At 44.9% G+C, this 26,228-nt stretch overlaps 2 protein-coding genes across 6 annotated transcripts in view; one reads left to right on the top strand and one right to left on the bottom strand.

Annotated features, from left to right (window-relative positions):
• LOC144170283 (superkiller complex protein 3) overlaps positions 1-5,577 on the top strand; it is a 48,373-nt gene extending 42,796 nt beyond the window's left edge. For all 4 annotated transcript variants that reach the window (XM_077699975.1, XM_077699978.1, XM_077699976.1 and 1 more), the window contains exons 39-41: positions 3,183-3,309; positions 3,869-3,964; positions 5,362-5,577. In XM_077699975.1, the coding sequence (XP_077556101.1) occupies positions 3,183-3,309; positions 3,869-3,964; positions 5,362-5,490 (352 nt within the window). In that variant the 3' untranslated portion in view covers positions 5,491-5,577. The remainder of the gene's footprint in view (positions 1-3,182; positions 3,310-3,868; positions 3,965-5,361) is intronic.
• Frmd5 (FERM domain containing) lies at positions 5,488-26,186 on the bottom strand. Of its 2 annotated transcripts, XM_077699979.1 has the most exons (14): positions 25,679-26,186; positions 24,689-24,793; positions 24,545-24,587; positions 21,454-21,532; positions 20,667-20,764; positions 18,268-18,391; positions 17,459-17,546; positions 12,708-12,796; positions 11,983-12,046; positions 11,889-11,903; positions 11,003-11,091; positions 9,541-9,618; positions 7,469-7,656; positions 5,488-7,099 (listed from the first exon to the last, which is right to left on the bottom strand). In XM_077699979.1, exons 1-14 carry the CDS (start codon positions 25,772-25,774, stop codon positions 6,537-6,539), a joined length of 1,719 nt encoding a protein of 572 aa, XP_077556105.1. In that variant the 5' UTR covers positions 25,775-26,186; the 3' UTR covers positions 5,488-6,536. The 2 variants fall into 2 exon arrangements, with proteins under 2 accessions (XP_077556105.1, XP_077556106.1); XM_077699980.1 differs by lacking the exon at positions 11,889-11,903.
• Between the last annotated feature and the right edge of the window lie 42 nt (positions 26,187-26,228).

Here is a 26,228-nt window from a genome sequence, read left to right on the forward strand (position 1 = left end):
AAGTATACACGCAACGTATATAGGCGATCGTAATGAGCCTAAAAATTATTTTAGGAATTCTAAGATATAAAAATTGTTCCTACATTTCTTGGCTATGATTCAATATATATATCAACGCTGTACACCAAGTTTTGTATTTTTGTGGGCCCGTCAGCCTAGCGGAACTGACGGCTGTGCCACTCCTCGAAGCCACTCGAGTGTAAGTCGGTCGTGCATCCAAGCACACTTTTAAGTGTGAATACACTTTATAAGCGACCCCAAACCATCCACCGCCGGCGTCGGCGGCGGCGGCGTCGGCGGCGGCGGCGTCGGCGGCGTCCGCAGTGCTCCTCTATAAAGAAAAACAGCATCCGGCGCCAGGTTTCGATCCGCGGACTTTGCGGCCGCAGCGCGACGCTCTACCGATCAAGCCACGGACGCGACGGTGATATCAGTGTTGACGCGCCTTATAACGCATTCAAACTACGTCGTCAGCGGCGTGCGTTGGCGACTCTTTTGTGTTCTGACACAAAATCCTTTTCACTTTAGTGGTAAAAAACCAGAAAAAAAATCCAGCGCTCTTGAGAAGTGTCGTGCATCGCTCCGTAGCGGTAATCTGACACGAGTGCCAGGCTATCATGAAGGTGATAACGCGATATGACGCGGCGCATTTCGCAAAATATCCCTACCGTACGTTGTCCAGACCCTACACATCAATGTGTAAAGCCGCAGTCGTCAGATAGGAAGCCCGTTTTGTTTACAAAAACAGCCCAAATACAGCGGACGCCGTTTTCACACAACTCGTCACTACCGCGGGTTCAAATTTCACTCTTGGCGCGGTCTCTGCACGCGAAATATCAACAAAACATAATAAAATTGAAAAATGAGTTGTCAATAAATACGCCAGATGGCGTTAATTGTCCACCAGGCGCCGTTTTTAGCTTTTGCGGGACGTTTGAAATCATCGGACACCGGCATCCGATGGCCTATGGCGCCGTACTGAAAGAGTTAATGCATGCACGGGTGGGACGGGTGGGGTGGCGGGGTGTTGGGGCTGCGTGCAAGCGCAGCCTGGCTTGATGCACTCACCGATGACATAGCTGTTGCGCTGGTGGGAGATTTCAACATGGACGTTCTCATGGCCCGACGTGACCCGACTGCTGTCCTCTGTGGTCGAGCAGTTTGGGTTGGTGTGTTACACAGACATTAAGATGCCTATGACATGGAAGGGAAGACAGGCAGCCCCAAGTTTATCCCCTCAAGTAAAACTGTAATCCTTCCAAGTTCAGCTAATTCGCTAGGATGTATGCTCAATTGCAAATCAACATGTTTTGTTTTGTGCACTCATTGGACTTCGCCCAGCTTCACTGGTCATTCTTTTCTATGGAGGGGGAAAGAACTGAATTTTATAAAAAAGTTACTGTCAGCACCACCTGTTTATGCTTCTCATGTTATCTAGCCATTTTTATAGGCCCATTTGTCGGCCCATTCTATTGACGTTCTCATTTTATCGACCTGATGGCCTGTGTGCAGCTTCGGCGCGTATAACACCAGTTTGCTTCTGGGTGTGGAAGTATGTGAGCTACACCACTCACTTTGAACTCAGTGACTTCACCAAAGGAAATGGGAAAAAGACCAGCTGGACGAAAGCTTGAGTTTGGTGAAAAATGCGTGGGACGATGGTTCGCCCAAGGAAATGCGCTCAGGAAAACAAATGTACAGAGGTGTGCTTTGAGAGAAAAGGAGAGATAGAAGACTTGTCTCTCTTGCACACGATGGAGACATGGAGCAACGGTTAGGCTGTTTCGACGGAGATGTTGCGTGTGGAAGTGCTTGACATTGCACGAGGGGATTCCAGCTACTTACAGCAGCAGCTTCATGCATCTGAAACAGACTGTGGCCATCTTACCTGGAGATATGACCAGCGTGCTTTATAAGCTTGGTGTTTCAGGAAAGAAACCCTTATAGTGGGGATTTTGGCACGTGTACGCTAAGTGGATGGCAGTTACCATCCACCAGAGAGCACTTACTGGTTGGCTGAAGAGTGCATCCCTGTGGGTGTGTGCCACTCAATCCTCAAAGCAGCAGTTGCTTCTAAAACTGTGGAGAAAAGGTCGATGGGATGGAGGAGGATCTCATCTGGGAAGACAACATTGAGGTCCCAACGAGTTCAGAGGGAGGGGGCAAGGATTAACGTTTTTGCGAGCTTGTGAAAGTGACAAACATTTCAAATGTGTGAGCATCACTCGAGTATTACTTGGCTCACTTGGTGTAAATCCCACCATATCCAGATCTACATAACGACACAGTGAGGCCGGGAACCTGTCTTTAGAATTCCTATCGGCTGCGACTTGTCACGCGATTGTGAATGCGGGTGTGAGCCGGACAGCATGAGTAGCCTCTCAAAACACGAAGATAGAGATATCTTTTTTTTTATCCAAATAGATCAGGGCTTATGCCCGTAGTAAACTAAAGGAATGCGAGAACTCATTGTGGGTTATTTTCTTCAGTGCCTGTTAAGTGCCCAGTTAGCTGGTAGACATTGACCCAAAGTCTTGCCTTGTCCCACAACAGAGTGGCCTCTCTGTACTCCAAATAACAGCTGTATAATTAGAAACCCACTGATGCTTTTTCCGTTTTCATAACCATTGAATGACATTTCTGGCCATCTACCTTATGTTGCATCGCTACCATTATAGCTTCACCACACATAGGTCAAAATTTTGTCATTTCTTTTTCACAGATAGCTTGGAAAATGACTAATTTCTAACTTATTGTGGTTTTCAGTACCTAGGGCAAATACCATGTTGACATATCACAGGAGTTTTCGGTAGAACAAACTAAACAAGTAAAAACAGCTAGTAGTGCTAGCAAGGAAAACACGGGAAGGCTACTAAATGATTACTTGCTGTTTCCTCAGCAGTATAAATGGGCTAGCCATAAAACTGCTCTCATTCAGCAGGTATTGGTGTAAAAGTTAACTTGAATAGTACAAGTGCAGTCCATAGAACATCCTCAAATGCAAATGAGCTAGCAACATACTCGGGCAGTTCTTTCAAGTTTTTGCGCAATCATTGCAACACAATGCGAAACTTGGCACGAAACAGTACTTAGCGCTGCAAGTCGCACAGCCCGACATTCACTAAATCTAGCAATGCTATTGTTTAGTGTATATCAATTGGTACTCAATTTCTCGCCTGCAGGCTAGCGGAGAAGAGCTTCAGGCGTGTGATCAAGTTCCACAGCGGCGAGAGCTCCTGGGTCCTGCCTGTTGCCGGGCGGTGGCTTGTGCAGTACTACTTGCGGCAGAAGGACGTGGCTGCTCTCCGGGTGAGTGGTACTACTTTAATTTTACAAAGCTGGCATTGTTGGCAAGGGCATTGTGCTCTAAGTTTAAGACGGTGCAAAAACTTTTGGGTGCCCATCCTTCAGTCAGTGCCTTTCGTGCTTCCTGTAGTTTCAACCTTGCCCTCTGGGGCCATGGCTTCTGTTTTGGGGTGGGCAGCCGGGTCGAACTTCATCGTGCTGTGCAGAACCCTTACGGGTCACTTCACCTGCGTTGTTCCAAAGCTTTTGCTTGCATCGTGCTGTTCATGGCAAAGAGCGAGGCATGCTCATTCTTTGTTGTTAATTAGTCAACAAGCCTTCACAAAAGAGGCGGCCAAGAACAGGATGGCAAAGGCTGGAGCGATCCAGCGCTCTGAATAAGGTCACACCTGTTCAAGAAAAAGATGGTTTACCAAGACATGGACGTTTACCTTCTTTTTTCTAAGGCGATTCACTTGTCTTCTTGTTGTTTGCGCTAGCAAAAATATCTTTTTCAAAGTGTTTAGCAGAACCCTTGAACTAACAGAACTCCCAATATAATTACATGATTTTTTTTTTGCAGGAGCTTCTTGATGCAGAAGACATGGATGAGCAGTCGCTGTCATTGAGCAAAGAGGAGACAGAGGAACTCGCCTCACTAGGCATTGACGTTAGGAAGGTACTGTCACCGAATATGGGAGTGAATGACTGCAATTCCTGTGCAACGTTCTAGTTCGTACATGCTGCCTAAGTTCACGTGTGTGCACGCCGAGCAGCTGCCAGTTGAGAAACTTTATTTTGAATGTGTGCTATTGTGTAGGCAACTTGATTTAGTCTGTATGTGCATATGCAGCCATGGGAAGATTAAATGAAAACACAAAAAATGCGAATAAATGTGCACAAGTTGCCCAGTTTTTCTCTTTGTCAGTCAGACTACCACCTGGTTCTGTCACCATCAGAAAGTCCGGTAATACCACCTTTGAAATATACCTTAAGCATGCAATTATTTGACCTCTGCAAACTGAATCAAATTTTTGTGTGTTCTGGTTTGTGGGAAGTTTTGTGCTTTTGTTTCAGTTGTCCACAACTGTATGTCACACATGCGCGCACACACAGTCGATGTTATAATAACAGTGATAACAATCTACCTCTGCAGACTGAATCAAATTTTTGTGTGTTCTGGTTTATGGCTAGTTTTGTGCTTTTGTTTCAGTTGTCCACAACTGTAATGTTATAATAACCATGATAACCATCTAGTGAATATCTGAGTGCAAGAGTTCAGCTCCATCAACTTCACTGTGTTCTATCGCATGGGTAATGGACTGCTTACTGCAGTGGCTTCATGCTATGCTACTGGTGATAAAAATTGAACTCAAATGTCGTAAGCTACTTTAAAAAATAGGAGGAAAATTAAGGAAGCCGCAATTCTAGTGGAGCGCAACGTAATGTGCAGCAGTCTTGGTTTGAACGCAGAGGTACCAAATGGGTTGTTAGTGAAATGCTTGTCGGAGTGGCAGACTGCTCCCACGTCAAGTACGCAGCCACTGGGGCTGTTTCGCTGTTGGTCCAGAACAGCAGTGCGCTCTTGCAGCGTCTTCGAAGCTCTTTGTTTGCCTATTCCAAGTTCGTTCTTGTATGGCCGCATAATGGCATCAGGTAGCGTTGGAGCACTTACATTCGTACTCCTTGAACTCTGCGTGGATAGCCCCAAGCAAATTTCAGGGACGAGGCATATTCTTGTCTCCCTATATTCCACTGTGCTTTTTACACCTGTCGTTCTCAAGACCCTCGGAGGCATTCCTACATTAAGCCACATCAGGTGCAGGTTGAGGCACATTAGGGCGAATCAAACTACGGATTTTTTTTTTTTACAATGCAACGAATATTAAATCTTCCTTCGTTGTGTTATTAGTGTTTGCTTCATTACCTGCTTCCGTGAATTTAAGAGCTCGCCTTGATATTTTCTAAGCGACGTTTAAGCAGACAAAAATGAGCTAGACAGTTGAAGTTCTTGGTACAAGTGCAAAAAGTTTTGTAACAACAAGTGTAAAAAACCATGCAACTGCTTTCTTGCAGAACCTGCTTGATACAGACAGCGAGGCAGATGTGGTCGAGAAGGAAGAGGAGGAGAAAGCGCAGTTTTCGTGGAGTGATGAGGAAGAGGATGGAGAGCAGGAGCAGGTGAAGGACAACAACGAGCCATGAGATGTCTCGGGCGTTTATTAATGCCTTGGAATTAAAAAAAGCATCGATATAATAGAGTCTCTGGCAATAAACGTTTCTTTCGATTCAGCTTGTAATATATGTGTCCCTGCTTCATATCCATCATTGCACGCTTACAACACAACATCCTCACAAAATGTGGAGTACCCTACTATGTTACACCGGAAAGGGTCTGCAGGCCACAACACTGAGCTGCATAGGGAGGGGGAAAAAAAAATATACTCATCCAGCTGTGCGGCATGCAATACACAGCACAGGACTGATACACACATTCGCTATTCGCTGGGCTTATACAGGGATAAATGAGCAGCCCAGTGTTGGCATTGCATAGAGTTTGCAAGAATGCGCCGCCAATTATGTGCCTTATTCTGGGGACTACGTACCTTATTGCATGGGGGCGCAGTTTTTAGAGAGGCTGCTTTCCCAATGCTTGATTCTCGTAACTACGGTAAAATGAATTGGAGAAAAAAAAAAAAAAGCTTTCACGTGCGACATACACAGCTACACACGGACACACTCTGAGCAACGACCAGCGGTCATAACGAGCTTTCTTTGCGGTGGAAATGAACACTTCTCAGCTAACGGGGACAGTATTTTCCCCCATGCGCACAATGGCAGAACCTTGCCGTTGGAATGTTTATGAAAGCACAGTACAAGCTGCTCACCACAACCTCGGAGGGGAGGGCCCAAATACGTCGTGAATCGGAAATGCGCAACGAATAAAAAAGCCTAGGGTAAAAATATGTGGCCCTATTACACAATAGACCGTTGGGCACAAAAAGATGAACACATAGAAAGAGGAACAACAGAGCGGGAGGAGGTGTGTACGTGTAAACTTTGGTTACGAAACTAAATGCTACAAAACCATCTCCCTCGACAAAGCGTTCCCCATAACCGAAATTAAAGCACGATTTTACATTGTCGTATTTCTCCACAATAGCCGCCGTTTGCGCAAACGTGTAGTCCCTGTGGAATGTCGGTGTGCGTGGAGCGCCACATCTGCTGCCAGGTTCCCAGAGACCGTAGAATCAGCGCGGCCCAAAGAAGGCGCTGAACCAGCCGCCCAGTGCGTCTCTCGTCGGCTCGTAGTACTGCCTCCGAAGCATCACGAGCTCGGGGAGCCTCTGAATGTCGGCCAGCGGGGCCCACTGCCATTCCATCAGGACCACCAGCAGGAGCAGCAGCAGCAGCAGTGGGACGCCCAGCCACACCACGAACGCGATGCGGGGCGACGGCTGGGCGGTCGTCGTCGCAAAGGCCGGCTCCTGGCTTTCGCACTCCGGCTCGTACTCGGGCGTCGGGTGCGGGTCGAACGCCAGGTCCGATGCGGAGCAGGGCGTCTCAGGGCTGGTGCCGTCTTCCTCGTCGGTGGCCGGTGGGTTTCGCGTCGGGGTCAGGTCCACATGGAGGTCGTGGTTCGGGGGTCGGGGCAAGGCAGACGAACCATTTTCTTCGCCCGAATCGCCAGAATCGAGGAGCTCCAAGGAGGCCCCGAGTCGCTTCGGCTGCTCGTCGACGGGGAAGCCGTCGCCCGACTCTGGGGGAGGCTGCTGTGTCGTCGTCGGCTGTTGGCTCGTTGTCACTGGTCCAGCTAAAATACCAGAATGACACAAGCCTCGATCACACCAAAGGAAGGAGAAAATGCCAGTTGCGAGAGTAATGCGAACGCTAGCTGTTGCTAGCCTGCCAATTTCAAACTGCATCTGCATTATTAAATCAAAATTTAAAAAATTCTTTCAAGAGAATTGGTAAGCGATCACAGATAATGACAACAGAGATGTAAACACTCCAGTCTGTTAGTTTGGACAATTGGGATTATATACGTTCGAAAGCGTACTCCGACAAGGCTGCACCCGAACAAGGCTTGAAGTGGTGATAAATACAACAGTAATGGGTACATGCTCAAATCACACACACAGACTACATGCACTGACAAAAAGCTTGGCTGTCAGGCTCTCACCGGAGTCACGCAGTGGTGAGTCCTCGCTGAGCAGCCTGGCCGGCGTGCGGGGAGAGGCTGTCGCCTCCGTTGGGGAGGCAGTTGGCTTGTGCCGGAAAGAAGGCGGTCGCGTGAGCGTCCTCTGGAACTGAGGGGGGTCCCTCCGAATGTTCCGCATGTCGTCCATCACTTCTCGCTCCACACGGCCACTGCGGCAGCATTCGACGAGGTGACGAGTCGCACTAAACCATGCGCTGTGCGCTCAAAACTCCAAATCACTAACAGAGGTTGCGGAATTTGATTGACATGATTGATTATGGGGTTTAACGCGCCGTAGTGAAGGGCTCCGGATTAATTTTGACCACCTGGGGATCTGTAACGTGCGCCGAAATTTCGAACACACGAGCGTTTTTGCTTTTTGCCTCCATCAGAAAAGCGGGGCTGCGGAATTTGCTATTGAGATAGCCAACCTGAACATCGTGAGGAGAAGGGGACAAACAAAAGGGGCAGGTTACCTTTTCTTGAAAGAGCCACTCAGACAATGAAATGTGGCCGTTTCAATAGAGAAAGTAAACAAACCAGTGCCCTTAGAACCATGGGTGCATCTTTTAACCTTACCCGTACTTGGCTGATATCCCACATGGGTATATGTCATGTGCTGTGTAACAACAGATTATGGCAGCGCTGCTTTGCTTTTTTCTTTTGTTGACACAAGAGGATCCTCTGGGCCCCTCTGGCAGCAAGTGACAGGTGCACCCACACGCGTGCAATCTCTCGTTCACTCCTTGCACCTCTTAAATTGGATCCATTGCTCTTCCAAAGGAAAGGGATCACAACCTCGATGCTCATTCTGAGGACACGCCACTGTCCCTTACGATGCGAGAGGTTATCCCCCCCTTGGGAGGGACGCCCTACTGCCTGCCCATCACACACCTTTTCTATTGGGTAGCAAGATTTCAGTCCCATGCCCCCGTCTGCGTGGGCTGGCTTGTCCATTTTACTCCTCATGAGTGTGGTGGGGGGGGTTAATGACCCCTGAGAAGCAGCTATCATGATGACAATGATAGGCCTTGTACATGCCCACCCACATTCACCACAAGCATCATCATAATCACCATCACCACTATGCTACATCATATTGTCACGAAACCAAAGACGACACAGTTGTCTTCAAGGAAAAGAAGTTTATTGGAGTGAACTTGTGCAAAAAAAAGAATGCACAGGCAGCGAAGCAGCAGTCAACAAAGTGACGTGCGCATGCAAGCGCCGACGAGTCAAATACCGCAGCGTTTGCTTTGCGGGCATTTATCTCTCGGCGCGAGTGATTCTCAAACCGTCGAATTGCATCCAGAGCACTGTAGATCAAGGAACGTTATACTAGGCCGTTGACGTTAGTTCTAAACGCTCTCGCTATCAAAAGAGATAACACGTGCGGCATAAAAATAAAAAATGGAACACGTGCTACACTTGGCACAGAGATAACACAGACCGGCGCAGCCGGGCGGTAAAGACAAAAACATAAATAAACAAAGCCACTGAATGCTTCGTGACAATATTGCCGCGAACCATATTGTGACAATATTTTATGATAAAAAAACAAAGCTTTGCTCTGCCCACACAACGCTTCTTTTTAGCTTTGGTCACGTGAAGTACTGTTTCCAAATGACCTAGGTATATTTAAGAATAGTATAGGCGCAATGAAAAATGCATTAATATTGAAATTATTAATAGCTGAAATTAGTCTTGTTGAAAAGCAACAAGAATAACTTGTGCTATTTTACGAACTAAAAAATAACGGGACTGGGAAAAATTTGAGGCCATTTTTAGAATTTATGATCTCACTAAAGAAAGAATGTTTATACAATTTGATGTGTTTTTGGATGGCTACAGCATCTCCGTTGCCGCTCTGCATGGACAGAGATGAAATGTTTGCAGAGATGCCAAGACAGCTGCTTTGGCCACCAGTTGTAATTCTAATGCTGTAAAATAGCCCCAAAAAGACTAGCTTTTAAAGGTTTATTTTTCCACAAATAAACACAAAATTTGCCTGGATGAAAAAGAAAAAGGACAGGAGTGAGCTCTAGAGGACTCACCTGTATCGGAGACGAGAACCTCTCGAGAAAAATCCTCCCCCAGTGGTCACAGATGGCACCTCACTCGAAGATGGCATGCTGGGTTGAGAAAGGGGCACGTCATTGGGGCACGAATTACAGCACGGCACTTGCGCTGAAGTGAACGTTATTATGGTCCACTTTGCTACTTAATTAAAAAGTTGTCTAACACTTTACGCCATCGTACTTTTAAAAGGGCCATGAAGACAAAATACAACTTGGTTTAATTTGAGAGAACTAGCCTTTTGTCAATCACTTAACTCCACTCCTGCCTTAAAAAACGTTAAGAAAAAAAAAGAAACATTGAGAAATTGAAAAACTTTCCAAGTTTGAGCTACATGATGTCTGAATAAGAGAAATACTAAATAGTTACCAGTGTGTCAACAAGTTAGCATTCCATTGATTGATTGATTGCAGGGTTTAATGCGCTGACGCAACACAGGCAATGAGGTGCGCCATAGTGGAGGGTTCCGGATTAATTTTGACCACCTGGGGATCTTTAATGTGCGATGTGAAATCACAACCACACGGGCGTTTTTGCTTTTCATTTCCATCAGAAAAGCGGCGGCGGCGGCTGGGAATCGAACTTGCGTCCTCGTGCTCCGCAGCACAACGCCATATCCACTGAGCCATCACAGCAGGTAGCATGGAAGTGATACAAACATAGTGGCACCACTACAATGACACAGCTGTGTTTCTTGGTCATGGCACTGGTCGGCAGCTGCCAGTCGTGCAAGCAAGTCCCTCTGACGTCGTAAGACTGGGCAAGAAAGTGGCTCGTAAATCCCCAATGTTTCATTCTATCTCCTTAATATTTTAATTATTCGTTAGAAGTTTAGCAATAAAACTGATCTTGTTGGGACAAGCAGTCGTTTTAATTAAACTCGTATTTTGCCTTCATGGCACCTGTAAATGAACACTATTAGTGCCACTTGGCTACTTTAAAAGATATCTAAAACTGCAAATGCTATTGTGCATTTTTCACTCATAATGGCAACACAAGGTTGTAGATAGCACCTACGAGGGGTTAGCATAAGTAAAATGTCAGAAGAGTGAGGCAGATAGGAGACAAAACCATATTTGATCCTGCCAAAAATAATGTTATATTGCATACCAATACGCGAGTGGGACATCTCCCATGGCAAGAGCATGTCCTGAAATTTACATAGATGACCAAGCTACACACAATGAGACATCATATCTTTTCTCACAAACCCTCTTATTAATGCAGTCAGCATTGTGTGCCTACTGCTCACACAAATACATACTTATTTTTTCTCATGAACAACATGTCAGCAGAATCTGAGAAGTTGTGCAGCACAAAATGCCATCGCATTTAAAAAACACTGCTTGTCTGCTATAATGAATGACATCAGCTCCCAAAATACGGCAGCTGAAGTTGCCTTCTAAATTTCTCAGCTTTATGGCCAAAGAATTAACTTACGTAAAATAATAGCACTGTTCGACGGCACATTTCCACAGGTGATGGCAGGCAGACTGCGTTGGACACTTGAAGCCCATCAGATGCTTCTTCTAATTGGGGACGAAGGAAAAAAAAAAAGCAGTTGTGATATAGGGTAGGAAGAAAAGAAAATAGGAGGCATCTTTCTCAACCTAATGTGCACTGATAGTGACAGGGGAAAACAGGCCTTTCAAAAGACTTTTTTTTTTTTTTTTTTTTGCAAAAAAAGAAAAATGTGCACACTGCCAAATAAGCATACAACACAGGCTAAACACCCGGTTCTCTAACTAAATAAAGTGGTTCGGCAAGGTTCATTACTCTCTTCACTGTACTCAGCCTCCCTTTATACGTACAATCAACGTGCTGCAATGCTAGCTATATGGCAAGATCAATACTTCATTACCTATTTCACTTCTAGGCTGTGGGTCGGTTAACTCCACCAAACAAGCTGACATATAAAGAGCGCAGCACACTAAAAAGATGAGACATTAAATAATGTAAACACATGCATGATGATTAGTTTTCCTAGCATTAGCATTTCAGATGACGTGGTTAGGCTGCTGCAGTAAAAGCAGATAACTTTTGCTGATCGCACTTCCAAATCAGCGAAAACAAATGCGCAAGGGGGTGATATGTGTCACAAGTACACAAGCAGGTGATACGTGCGCTGCTGAGTTTTTACTACATAAGAAATAAAAGAAAAACAAAGCCAGCAATGATAGGTGAGTAATCTGAAAACAAATGCAAGAATAAGTGCCTTTTTGCAGGTCCCGAGTAGTACAGCTCACACCTGTTGCTGTTTAGTAACTGCAGTCCACAAGCCAAGCAATAAGGCAAAGCCAAACAGGTCACATTCGAATCAACTTACCTTTGCTTTGACATCCTGGAAGCAAGAAATAAAAATGCATGGACAGACATTAGGCAGGGCTGCGTACAGTTGGCACAAGCCTGGTCAAGGTTACCTCGGGAAACATCAGGTGAATGATGAACATCTTCCCTTCATAGTTGATCTTCTGGATGTCAGGCCTGGAGGGGGAGAAGAGAAGGTGAGCCAACTTGCTCACGCCTCAACCAGAGGACACGAGACAATTACTGGCAGCCACCACATTGCGGATGTGGTTGTGGTTGCCAACAGGTTGAACGAAACAAAATGTGGCTGTAGCTGCCTGCATCCCCACCACCCAAGCCTGTTGAGCCCGCTCTCAGTGCAAACAGCAAATGGAAAAGTGCATTTTTGTGTTGTTTGATTAACGTGATTGAACTATTTAATTGCTTTCGGGTTAGGTTACAGTTTGGAGAATGCTGCAGGTCTTGAACTATTTTTTCAATTCCTTCGGGGTTACGATGTGGCCACATTGTGGAAAGTGATGCCAATCATTACAAACCTTCGTTACTGCACGACTGTGTTGTTGTTCAAAGCTATTCATTGACAATGGAGTTTGAATGCAGTGGACCCTATGAACAGCTGGCGGGAACACAAATATATTTCGTATCAAGAATTTCGTTTCCGAGTGCTTTCACTACTGAAGGTTTTGACTGCACGACAGCCACAAAAAAGCAGCAGTTTAGACTTCGCACCAATTTTTTCTCGATGATCCAAGACGCACATGATAACGAAGAAAGCAGCGCATAGGTGGTACTTCTTTTTTCGTCATGACCAATATTCCTGCCTCATTCGCTGACTTACCACTTGAAGTGGTGGGTCTTGCGACTGCCCTGGAAGGTAAGGATGCCTGCATGGTTGATGCCCAGGTACAGCTGGTTCCCCTTGTGGTCCTGCACATGATATCGAGTTCCACGGTTAATAATAGAAATGGTGCCTGAACACGTTTCAATGAATAGTACACACAGAAAACAGCACACCTTAAAGGGGCCATGCAGACAAAATGCAAGTTTGGTTCATTCAAAATAACACTGACACCACTTCTAATGCAAACTTCACTCAAATAAGCTATGTAATTAGGAAAAAAGACGATTGGCCATGCGACCCACACGCTCATTTCCCGCACTAGAACCTATCACGTATTATGGGCAGCTATGTGATTGGCTGCGGCTGGCAAAATCCAACGCAAATTAAACAGGCACTGTAAGCTTGCAGAACGAGCTATTTGCACTTAAATTTAACATATATTCTTTTTATGGCAGTAAGAATGCTGGGGTAAACAATGGAAGTTACAAACGCACAAGTAAACATAGAAGCACGTGTGCATACTGCGTGGACAATATCGGTTATAGCTGCACAGCCGCCCGGCGCGTTGAGCTTACACTGGCCAACTAGTAGGTATAAGCGACAATGTCTTACTTGACCCTGTTTAGCGAGCGTACCCAATGTTTAATGAAACGAGTATACTACCAACCGTAACAAACATTATCCAGGCAAAAATCCGGTCAAAAACAAAGCGAGGGTGGACAGCGGTTCCAAGTGGTTGGGTGGCACCATCTAGGAGGACTGACAGCAAACAAGGCGTTTTGCTGTTCAATGCAGCCCTACTCGGCATACTTATGTTCTCTTCTGTACTTGCTCTGGATACGTCATCGCAGACGTCACAAAACAGATTCAGCCAGAGAATCAAAATTACAGCTTAAATTGTTAATTCGCAGTGAATAAAGAATCGTTTGGTGCCGGACAAGTGCTGGGGGCACTATAAAACACCAACTGTTTCAAATAAAACAAACTTGTAATTTGTCTGCATGGCCCCTTTAAATAATCTCTAATGCAGCTCTCCCTGACACCTTATGAACAATAATGTTAAACAGGGCAGTTTAGTGTTACAAGGCAGCATACAAGTGCACAAGCTATACAGCTATCTCATAAGATAAGAAACGGTGACGCAATATAGACAGTTTGCAGCTCAGATCTTGCAAATAGTACTTCTTTAGTTTTGAGAGAGTAAGCGTTTGAATAACAACAAGACAAAAATTTCGACCATTGCAAAATATTTGTCTGTGGAGAGTAGGCAGGTTTTATAATGGTAAAAGCGCAATTTACACGCAACTAAGCTGTCAGTGTCTTCCAGCTCAGCTCACTGTCTTTAGCCTGGCCGCGTATTTCCAAACACTTCGCTGCACAGAGCACCCACGTGACATGTCTGTTCGTACCATGCAGAACGGTAATTAAACATCGTAATTGGCTGTGCCCCAAAGCTAAAGCAATCCAAAACATACCAATTCACTATTAACAAGAACCCATAGATTTGAGTTTAGAAAAAAATTTAAATAATAATAAAAAAAAAAAGCCGAAAAAAAAATATATATATACCTGCTGGGGCTCGAACCCAAGTCGTTAGCACCTGTACTCAGTACTCTACATCGAGGACACAGAGCCCGAACGGTGGGCTACTTTAAGCAGGCACCCAGAAGAATAGCGCGCGCAGTGACATCCAACATATCACGTGGGTGCTCTGTGCAGCGAAGCATTTGGAAACATCCAGCCTGGCCATTACACTTTGTACAATTCCTGGCATGACCATTTTACTTACCGCTGCTGAACTGTAAGAGAGGTAACAATAATTCTTTCATAACGCCTGTTTCCAGTAGCATCACATGCTCAAGTATCTGCACTTTTTACCTCAGTACAATTCAGACATGTCCACAGAATTTGCCAGTGGAGACTGCCTCAGGTCGATCAATATATGAACCCCAGTTCAAAACAATTGCGGGCGATTATGATCCTCCCTAATGCTAAATTTGTGCGCAGCACGAACTGCAGTCTTCTTGGTCACGGTGCAGAGCTGCTGCATCTCAAGAAGTGATCGCATGGTCAGTGAATGCACAGCAGTGCACGCTACTCTGCCGTTATCTCGCAGTGCATCGCTGCCGCCGAGCATGTTTGAACCTCCTGCGCAAATGTCGTGTGGTTTGGATGTAGGGTTGCCACCTTTCCCCGCAGAAAAAACGGGCCCTTTGGTGAAATGGTTGGGGGGGGGCATGCTATATAGAAGGTTGAACTTGCAATAAAAAACAGACTTCACGATTTTTTTTTTTTGACAAATGTCATATATTGTAGTGTTTTTCTACAGAGAAATCCACATAACATTTGTACTCAAAAGTGATCGAGATTTTGGTTATTGCTCTGAACGTGCTGCAGTGAAAAGCAACCGCCCTTGCTGACTGCGCCGGCGGCATTTCGTGGTGTTATTCCTCCCTTTGGTCACCCTTCCATCTGGGGAATCGCACTCGGCCACATATTTTCTCGGCTCGCGTGTTTTTGCAGAGCTTGTCGACACATTTATTGTGGTAGTGGCCGTATTGATGCTTACAAAAGGAAAAAAAAAAAAAAAAAAAAAAAAAAAAAAAAAAAAAAAGAAATAGCCGCTGCACGATGGCCAAAAAACCGGCCATTGTCGGCCGGTTTTTGGTGCAGACCGGCAATTGGCCCGCGGTCTAAAAACCGGTCGGGCCGGTCCAAAACCAGTCAGGTGGCAACCCTATTTGGATGAGCCACGCAAGGAAGAGGATGACAAAGGACCCATATACGTGCAGCACCCACTGTGTGCTGGGCCCCTGTGGCACAGCCTCGGCGTGCTGCCCTCCCCCTCACACTTTTGCCATATTTTCATCCTCCACTTTCCTGCAGGCTCATCTTCAGTAGCCTCTTAATTCTCTTCGTTTTCTCACAGCGCGCTGTCGCCGGGGAGCTTCGTGCGCCGCCTTGGCATACCGCTCTCCCTTTCACACTTTCGCCACACTTTCCTCTTCTGTTTTCCTTCCGTATTTGGTGTCCCCCTTGTTCACTTAGTAAGAGGCAAGGCGATGCCATGAAATTACGATAGCGGATGCTTAAGTGCTGCGCACCTAAAGTGCCCACAGGGAATGATAAACCTGCTTGCAAGTACTGACAGCCCAATAATGATGCCTCAAAGAAAATGCCCAGTAACAGCTACTTAAATTCAGCCACTTGTCTGTACAAAGAAAAGCTGTACAGGATTCCAAAAACATTGCACTTGGAGCACAATTCCAATCCTGACTCAGTAATTAAGGCCCAGATGACCACTACCCTATGCACCCTCACTTTGCTTTTGGACCCTCACTTTGCTTTTGGCTACAGTTCTGGTGAGCACGAAAGGTGCAGCAAATAGTCACAGATGGCAGCAGCATCTGCAATAAGCTCAGTTCTTCCAATACAGAGCCTTGAGAAAGGGGAGAAGGGGACTTTCCTCTGTTACACACCCATCTGCATTTAACTGGATGCTGGGCATTCCCTTCTACAGCACATTCTGCAGATATTAAAAAGGTCCTGAAATACTAGAAACACCAGACACAGCAAAGCAGCACAATTGTTAGACATACAGCGGATGGCTCGCAGTTTTTCAGCAATGTTTGCAGCACCATCTCTTCGCTTATTTTGAATCTCTACCATCCTTCTCCGCATTTACACGCCGTGCGGCAGAGATGCCTGCTATGCATGAGGCACCAGTTTTGGACAGATGACACTTTGCTACTGACACAGAAGAAATCTGGAGATGGCACAACCCACCACACTTGCCATAGAACTGTTTTTAAAGAAAAATGCAACATTGACACTGCTCCATTGCAGCATGCCCACCTAGCCGAAGTAACTAGAGGAAACAAATCCCGGGTCATCTCCACTAACGTGAAACCTGGGGAGGGGCGAAGCATGCAGTGTATAAGTGTATTCTTGGCGCCTTGGCGTTTCTGCCCACAGAGATAGAACTGTTGCGGGGTAGAGGTATACAGCTTTGCTGTAAGTCTCGTGTCTTTAAAGCTCGAAGCGTTCTAGCACGAGGCGTTGGAAAATGGGTGCCCCGGTGTGTTCTTTTAGCACGCATTACGTTCTAGCCCGAGACATTAGAAAATGAGTGTCCCACTGTTTTAGTACCGTGACTACATGATACTACGACAACATGAGACAACGATGACATGAGAAGCCAACAGTTCGAGCCCCTAAGGAGCTTCGCCCCTCAAAGAACTTCTCTGTGTACATAGTAAATGTTGCTGCCATAACATAGGCAAAGTAACCAGGAGCACACACATCAAGGCACCCTAGATAATCAAAAGTTTTTCACTTACGTTCGCACGGTCATGCCTGCCACTGTCTCAAGACAGTGTGGTGCTATGTTCTACAGCACTACAAAGGGCTCAGGAAATTTAACATTACCAGAAGAGTGCATAAATACCTATGCACTCTGCTGATATGTGACAAGTCCATCAATACTCACTCCATTTACAAAATGGAGTAGATTACTCAAACTATATGAGCGGGACTTTATGCACTCCAAGGTGCCAATGGAGGGTGCTTCAGGATCCCTATTAGACTTTCCAAGACCTACTTATGACTGCCCGTGGAACTGTGGAGCCGAGCATGACTATATTAGTAAGATTTTGAAAGGTGCGGGTCACAGATTAGTTCTGCTCTTGCATGCCTTCCCCCAGCATCAGCTGCAACACATAGGGGTACAAAATGTGAATCCTCCGAACCTTGACAGGATGTGGGTCCACGCCATACGTATCGAGGAGACAGGCCTTGCGCAGGAAATTGGCTTCTGCAACAGCTGGTACTTGGCCCCTGCAAGTTGGAGCATATAGCTTCAGTTTGAGGAGACGTTTCCGTTTTTTAGCAGCTGTGTGTGCTTTTAATACGTGGTTTTGTCACACATCCTTAACAATCTCTGATATCCGGCTTTAGACAGTAATGAACATGATGCAAGTTTAACTAACATCGAATTTCATAAGTGATACTGTAGCCCAATGAAATTGTTTTGGTAAAGTCTGTTAACATCACAAAAATGAACTCACTGAAGCTACTACTAGAGTGGAAGGCGCCAGGTTCATTTGGGTCTTCTCAGGTTTTTTACAACATAGTACGCATTTCCTATTAAACATGATTTGTTAAATGCATTCCTCAACATTTTATGCAGACTGAAGGCAACCAGTAAAAAAAAAAAAGAAAGCTTGCAAGTTTTGTTTTCACCAGAGTACTGGGAGCCAACCTAATGATGCTAATCCCAGGTCAAGGCTACTTTCAACAATCACATCATTCACGAAAGCAATATAATCGCTTTCACACTTGACTCTGAGGGGTACAACTCTGCCTTCTGCTGGTGATTTTGCAGGACAAGTTTGGTCGAGGGGCCAGATTTTGCATTGGGGTTTCTACCAGTGCTTTCAATTCATCGCACAGCGATAAAGAGCTCCTAGAATGTTCTGCCCCAGTGAAGCAGCAACAACGTTGATTATTATTATGATGATGATGATGATGACGAAGAGGAGGAGGAGGAGGAGCCGACCTGAGCTGTGTCTGGTGAATTTCGGCAATCTTCTCCTCCAGGCGAGGGGTCTGCTTCAGAAGAAGCTTGAACTCAGAGACATAGTTGTCTCCATGCTCCTCACTGTCGTAATCTCCAAGTTCAGCTGCAGCGGTTGGAAGAGACAGAGAGAGAGATGCAATGCCGTTTCGGAATAAAAGCCCTGCTAGGCGTTCACGCCTCCTTCCATAAAACAAACAAAACGTTCAACTAACAGCTAAGAAATACACTTAAATCATCCAGGTTTTCTCGAATAAATGCTAAAATAAAGCAGGAAACTTGCTAAATAATTGATTGATTGATTGTAGGGTTTAACGCGCCGACGCAACGCGCCAGAGCCCTCCACTACGGCGCCGACGCGCCGTAGTGGAGGGCTCTGGATTAATTTTGACCACCTGGGGATCTTTAACGTGCACTGAAATCTCGAACACACGGCGTTTTTGCTTTCCGCCTCCATCAGAAAAGAAACTTTCTAAATGCTGAATGCACGAACATTTAACTGCTCTGTGTATTTTCAGGTGACATGTAGGGCGAATATTTTCTACTTTTGTACGCGGAATCATTCTCAGAAATGTGCAAGAAGATCTGCTTTTATTTTTTTTTTTTCTTCTCAACTTGAAGTTGGAAGATGTAAACAGTCTCACTGAAACAGACTAACATGGGTATGCTAGAAGAGAGCATTTGATAAAGAAAACTGCACAAGCTGGAAATTAAAACACAAAATGTTGACTAACTGCTGTTCCCCATACCACATGTGAATCAATCGTAAAAAAAGAGCAATTAGGTCATTTTTACATTATGTCCGGATCGCTCAAGAGGCTTGATAACCCCCATAGTCAGTTGACAAAAATATTCTACAAGCTTCGGTGCAGTGGCAAAGAGCACTGTCAGCCACAAATTAGTAATATTATCCCAAAAAACCTTAGAATAAACTATACATAGCTGATCTTCTACCTATAATCAGGCAGATAAACTACAATAAATCTGTGATCAGCACGTCACAAAGATTCATGCCTGCACAAGAAATTCTACAGCAGAATAGGCTCCTTGTATAGAATAATGAAGGCCTAGATTAATTTTACCTGCCACCACAATTGGACAATCTGAGTAATCAAGCTTAATGATAATCTTAAGCCTAAGTATCAAACAAATGAGCTTTCAATAAGCATAAACAGCTGGTCCAAGTCAGCCGCCTACCAATACAAGAAGGGTTAACTGGCATCAAAGAACACAATGCCCAGAACTGGGGCTACGCTTGTTACTATAGTCAAATCCGAATGTTCATATTTTGCAGAAAATGTGGACTTAAGATTAATCTAACGCAGTCAAGATTAATGCAGAATTTGACATGTGCCATTCTTCTTCCCCTGCAAGGGTATTCAAGTTTATACCACACCACCAATGCCTTGATAACCATAAGCAATACAGATATTGCCCGTGTATAAGCATGTAACCATAATCCCGAAGCTGTCTTTATTTGCCCGTTTTATACCCAGTCTACACGAGCGTACATTTGAGTCTAACAGCACTCGAAGGAGTTCCGCTGATTTACATGACGATTCTCAATGGCCATTGAAATTTTCCACTTCACCTGCCATGTTTTGGTGTTGCCACTGCTGTCCAGTTTCATTCTCATAACATGGCAAAGATATCTTAATTTCAGGCCAAAAATCACCTTTGTGAGTGATAAAATTGATTATAACCTACATACACACACAAACCATGCACAAAATAGGCAGTTATTTTTTTCGTTTTTCGTATTGCGAGTTCCAAGTTATCTTGTAATCGAGGCCGAGTGATATAAGAGCGTGCTCTTATAAAAACCAAGCGTCACTCAAAAATATTTTTTTTTTGTAAATACAGCATGCAGAAACTGTGCCCGAGAGTGCGAGCGTTCGCGTTTCAAAGGCCTTTGAGAGCCCCAAAGACCATTGGTGGAGCTCCTTTGACTCAGATGGCATTTCAACCACGAATTCCTTTGAAAAACGTTGTAGTCAAATATGACATTTGGTTCAAAGGCCTTCGAAACGCCCGTGTAGTAGGGGTATTAGTTGACATATGGCCACCAGCTGCTCCACAGAAAGGAGTCATTTTGTCCCTGTTCCCACTTTATCTGCAATGCTGTATAAGTTCCATGCACATATTCATACACAGAAAAGCATCAAACAGGTGCCTAAGTATGGAGCAGTGTCTGCACTATGAATGAAAGAGTCACATACAAAATGTGTCATTACTTTTGCCAGCTCGCAAGAAATATATGTCATAACTGTGACAGCCTCGCAGACTGACTGACCGTGAAATGCTTTTGACAGCAGTCTAGGTCAGACTATGTACTACGCCTCGCCATATAAAAAAAATACGAATAAAAAAGGAGCACGTACACTGAATGACCAAAGCAGCAAGCAAAGCAGAGTCATTTGGAGGGCAATAGAGGCGTCCATGAAGCAGGTCTCTTCTCAGCTGAAGAAACATCTGGTACCTAACAGTGAGCACACAGCAAATATGAAAACAAAGATCAATATCAGCAAAGATCCACATAGTTCACTTAACACATGACCACCAGTCAATATGTGTCCTTTAGAGCCAAAAAACCTCACTACAAAGCAACGTGGTGCACACGTTGAAAACCGTGGCCCCATGTGAGAAATGAAATATAAAACTGCATTCACTTTATTTAGAGGAACGTTGGAGTTCATTTAAAGGATAAACCGCTAAATTTAGTCCACCGGACATGTCAGTGTGTTGTCATAGCCGACATCAGTAAATCACAGAGAAGGGTGAATGAACACATTTGAACACACTTTTCTCATTAACTGATGAGTTTGAATTGTTCGGAAAAACTCGTAACACGGCCTACGCATTCTGCACTTAAACTTGGTAATTAAGGTAAATTTATCTGGTAAGCTCACTACAGTGTGCCTTTACTAAGATGCTTACATCTAATTGCCGTCAGCAAATTGCATTGTGCTCTAGAAAATTAGGTGTAACCCTAGCAGTTGCGAAACTGGCCTCCACTCATAAAAACTGAGAAAGCAACTAATTGCATCATTGTTCCCCCAGGCTCGCACAGCATTAGGAAACGGGAGCCGCTTAGTTAAGACCGTATGTTAAGCAAGGGACTTTACAGGACAGGAAATTCCGGGCAGTTATATCCTGGTATCGTCTCACCTTGTTATTTCCTCCTTGAGTCGGAATGGGTCTTGAGGATAGAACTTGATGCGGAAGCAGAACACAATGGGATTCATGCCTAAAGAAAATAAGAGAAATGTGCAAAAAAAAGAAGTAATGCTTTACATGCTATGCACGCGACTTTCACCAAGAACAGCACCAGCCGAGTGGCTCAAACTAGCGATGGCTAGGAGCGATTTCAAGGGGCTAGAAGAATCCTCTCAGTGGAAATCAAACTTCTTTGAAAATGGCTTTTGTTATACTCTTCAACAACAGAATTTATCTATGGAAAACATCAAGATATTCCATAAATACTAATTACATATTTCTTCAACTGCTATGCCCAGACTTTTTATGTTGCTCGGCCCTCTTTTCTGCCTTGGCCCTACAAAACAAGTTTGCAGTTACAGACTCACAGCCCTTCAATGCAGTGCCTACGTTGCTTTCACTTGTTCTCGCCACTGCATTTGTTACAGTATTTTGCTTTCTCGCTGACCTGCGCAGTTATTTACCCACCTGTGGCTTTGGCCTCGCCAAAGATTCCGAAGGGTTGGCCTCGTTTGTACAGCTTTAAGTGCATAGTAGCTGCTCTACACATTTCGAAGCGAGACAGGGATTGTCAAAGGTTACATTCCTTAAACACTGAGCCCTGCAATTTCACTATAGATCAGGGGCTTCACTAGAGCAATTTGAGAATGCATTTTTAAAAATGCCCCGAATAGAAATTTTCACACTCTTATTAGTGGGTGCACTGTGTAGTTCATCTTGTGCACTCTTTTACTTCGACTGTTCAGCAGAGTGAAAGTACAGAGACATTGTTCACTAGTGAACCTACTAGTGAACTAGTGAACCTACACTAGTGAACTAGTGAGCCATTGTGGCTTGATGCTACCCTATCAATAATCAAAGTTTAAATTTTCACAAAAGCTTGTGATAAATGTTCACTGTTTTGTCCAATTTTGTGTAAAAAGGTTTAAAAATAAAACCTAGTTTATGGTGGGGGGTGTGAAGGTATTCAAAATGTTGATTGTGAATCGTGTAGTTGTTTGTCATTCAATTCAAATTTTATTCAGGAGTACGATAGCCCACATCTTTCAATTTTAATTTTAACGGAACATTTGGCCACGCTACAGAACGTTTGGTTTTGCATCAACTGTTAAACACGCTGCAGCCAACTGCTGCACACCCTACAGCCTCAAAACTCAGTCTCTGAAAATAAGTCACAGCGGTGTCCCACACTATGCGGGAGCTCAGAAGCATGTTCTAGCAAATATTTGTGTTAGTTCAAGTGCAGAAGTACCTATGCTTGTACATATAACAATGCACACTTTGAAAAATATGGTATAAGGGCAAATATTCAGCATTCGATTTGATATTCAAACAATTCTTTACTAAATATTTATACTTAATTAAAAAAATTCTGTTTTCCAAACACTTCTACACCTTAAAAGTGTCACTCTACAAAATTGGCAACTAATTGAGAATGAAGACGAGCACACAAACGTACTGGTATCATCTGCATACAGCATATAATGTTGCTAGGCAAGTACAATGCCAGGATGTATGGATTAAGTATTGTACAAGCGGCCACAAAATAAAATGGACCAAGTGAGCGGTGTGCGAAAACTATCGGTACAACACATTCCAGTCCAGTGCCTGCTGTCGAGATAGATGAGCGCACAGGTGGGTCCTTCAGTAGTCAGTTACTGCATGCCAATTTTCTCGATTTAGGTGACAGCATCTAGTTTCTCTCAAATGAGAGACCCATGGTGGCGCGCCTTGTGATGAGCGCTGAGCCAGCGGAAAAATTCTTTGCAGCAGCCAGCAGCCTGCAACATGTTCTAAAGCCGTGTGATGATTCGTGTTTAGCTTGGAGATAATATGTGCGTCAGCAGGTCGGTTCATTTTGTTGGCTCCACAGCAGATTGGCATTGGAGCAACTTGATGACAAAGCTTCGTGCACGACTGAACAGTTGCCAATTGGTATGTGATGAGCAGGCAGCTAATATCAAGCATTCTTGCACCGCTTCTCTTCATTGTAAATTTGTTTTTCCTTTGACAAATCATGTACATTTACACTAGTGTAACGATTCCATGTGGCAACTTTCCCAATTATGCATTTTTGTGCAGATGCAGGGTGTTACATGGTTGGTGGACTTCTATGATTTTTTTTATTCCTGTTTCGTTTTGTGTTTACAAGGCTTTTTATTTTTGTCTTCGTCTTGTTATGCCGGTGTGCAAAAGAGACATTTTTGATTTCGTTAGTTCATTTTTATGATATTATGAATTTCATGACTTTTTTGGTTTTTCAAAAGATTAATTCAACCAGTTATCTCCACCTTACACTAAAAGTATAATGATTCAAAGGGTTAACTTTACCAATTATTTATTTTTGGGCACATGCAGGGCGTTACACAGCTGGTGCTGTGGGGTACTTGGCAAAGAATGCATACGCATTAAAAGAGTGACTGACAAACTATCTCGGAGCTGCACAGGATTCCCACTTCACGGATGTCGCACACTGCCAGGAACCGTGCCGCTCACTTTTCCTGCCGCGTAAGGAGCCACTGAGTGCTATTTTAGAGAGAGAGACAACGCACTGCAGCTGAAATCCAGAAAATTGATATGCACTGACTAGCAAAGAACCTGCATGTGCACGCAGGTATTGCGACAGCAGGCACTGGGTCTGAAGGTGTCACACCAATAGTTCCTGCACGCCGCTCATTTGGTCCGATTTATTTTATGGCCGCCTGTACCTAGGGTGCATTAGTACTCCAGGAGCCATCTCATTTTGCTGTAATCCTGCCATTTATCGACACAAGCAGACTTCTAGCAAGAAGTTTGTCAATCGGCAAAAGTAAATCTTAGTCTTGTTCAAGATTAAGCGAGGGGTGTGTACATTCATTGTAATTTAATCACAATGTACAGCTTCAGGTCAGTAGTACCGGAAGCAGACTCTAAATTACTTCTGTCTGCAGACAAAATAAACATACGTCAACCGTTACACAACGTCAAGCAAGTGTGAATTCTCCTGTTTGAGGTGAGTATTACGTCAAACTTTATGCAATGAGAGGCAAGTGTGAGTTCTTACCTTTGACCTGTTTAATCACCGGTTTCGTGAGGTCCAGCCAGTGCTGTAAACATACATGGCAAAAAAGGATGATACAACATGTCAGCCATTACGGCACTGAAGTGGCAGGCTCAAATTTAGGGATGGCAACAATGTGATACACACCCTTTGCTTGTGACTATCGACATATCTAAGGCCAAAGTAGTCCTTCTCCAAGAGGTTCAGGGCATTGCACACATAGTCAAGTATGTATTGGCCTTTGCAGAGATGCTGCAAAAAAACAAATGAGAAGTTTTTTGTAACGTATTCACAACTGACTGGCGCAACATACAACGCTATTTTTATTTGAATACACTTCGGATTGACGCTAATATGTTCTACTGAATGCGGCGACTTTCTTGTACTTTTCTGTGTCCGCAAATTTTTGCTAGCTATACAGCAAATTTAGTAGGGAATCCACCAGCCGAGAAAACAAAATTGAAGAGAAAATGAAAGAACTGGCACAACTGCAGAAAGAAATGCCGAGACCTCGGCAGAATTTGCAGCGTTGATATATTACGACCACGAGTGTCAGCTTCTCCACAAGGTTACTTCAGCTGCAGGAGCTACGCGTGTGAGCCGAAATTTTCACTGCCTTGCGTGGTTTCGGGGTCATGGCTGCTTCACCAGTTAATAATGCCAGAGTGTACCAAGGGAAGACTGGCCGCCGCGTTTCTAAAACAACTCCAGACGACCGCTATCTTATCCACCGCACGACGCGCAAACAGGAGATACCATCCGAGCATTCACCGACCGATCAAAACAACCTAGGGGGTACCACTAGTGCAGAGCGAACCAGAAAGTGCATAGACAGCTCGCTTGAGCTGATCTTCGCAAGCAGAGGAAGCGAGCTATGTTACTTGGGAGGAAAAACCATCAGGAAGCAACGCTCACTTTTACAGTTTCGAAGGTCAAACGAGAAACGAAACTGACGCGAGAGCAAAACCTCAAAAGTTTCTAGAACATGCGTAACCCACGTTTTCGTTCACTTTCAAGGCGACACGCACAACTGCGAACCCATGTTTTTTCTACGCAGCTGGCCCACGCGGGTGTGGGATGGGCCGTAGTCGTAAGTCACCGCGAGTAACCACTAAGCTCGCGTCGACCAACTCTCACCTGAAAATCACACTGCAGCACTTCGCTGTCGTCCAGCAGGCGCACGGTACACTTGTACTCGGTATTGACGTCCTTCTTGCTCCCAAGTTTGAACATTGTGGCTCGGAATAGCTGACTTTCGGCGCCAAGGGTCCGGTACAGGTGTTGGTTTCACAGTCGTCGGCAGTTGCGGCTGTCTCCAGGAGCCGAACAACCTGCCATCAACATTTCTATCCTCGCACCAGACGCCAGCAACAGAGCTGGGAAAGAGCGGTAGATGATGCAGACCTCCTCGCCACGCCGAGTATGAGCGCGTTGCTGTAAACGGCGGTAGCGAGCATCGCAGCGCCGAGCTCCTAACTTCGCCCGGTGAGCCCTAACGGTGGTCAGCGCCACGCACTGCTGAACACCCTGGACGGCGACGACGCAGTCAAACAATGCGCGGGTCAAGGAACTGCATCGACAGGCCAGAAACAGCGCGTCGCCGTGCTCGCTCTCAATGCTCGCAAAGCTCACCACCAACGCACATACGTTATGCCAACGTCAAATTTAGCTCGTAACAGCGCAAGCA

This window comes from Haemaphysalis longicornis, unplaced genomic scaffold (assembly GCF_048455015.1).
Source record: "Haemaphysalis longicornis isolate Haplotype H1 unplaced genomic scaffold, Haemaphysalis longicornis Haplotype H1 scaffold_2, whole genome shotgun sequence".
Taxonomy (NCBI): domain Eukaryota; kingdom Metazoa; phylum Arthropoda; class Arachnida; order Ixodida; family Ixodidae; genus Haemaphysalis; species Haemaphysalis longicornis.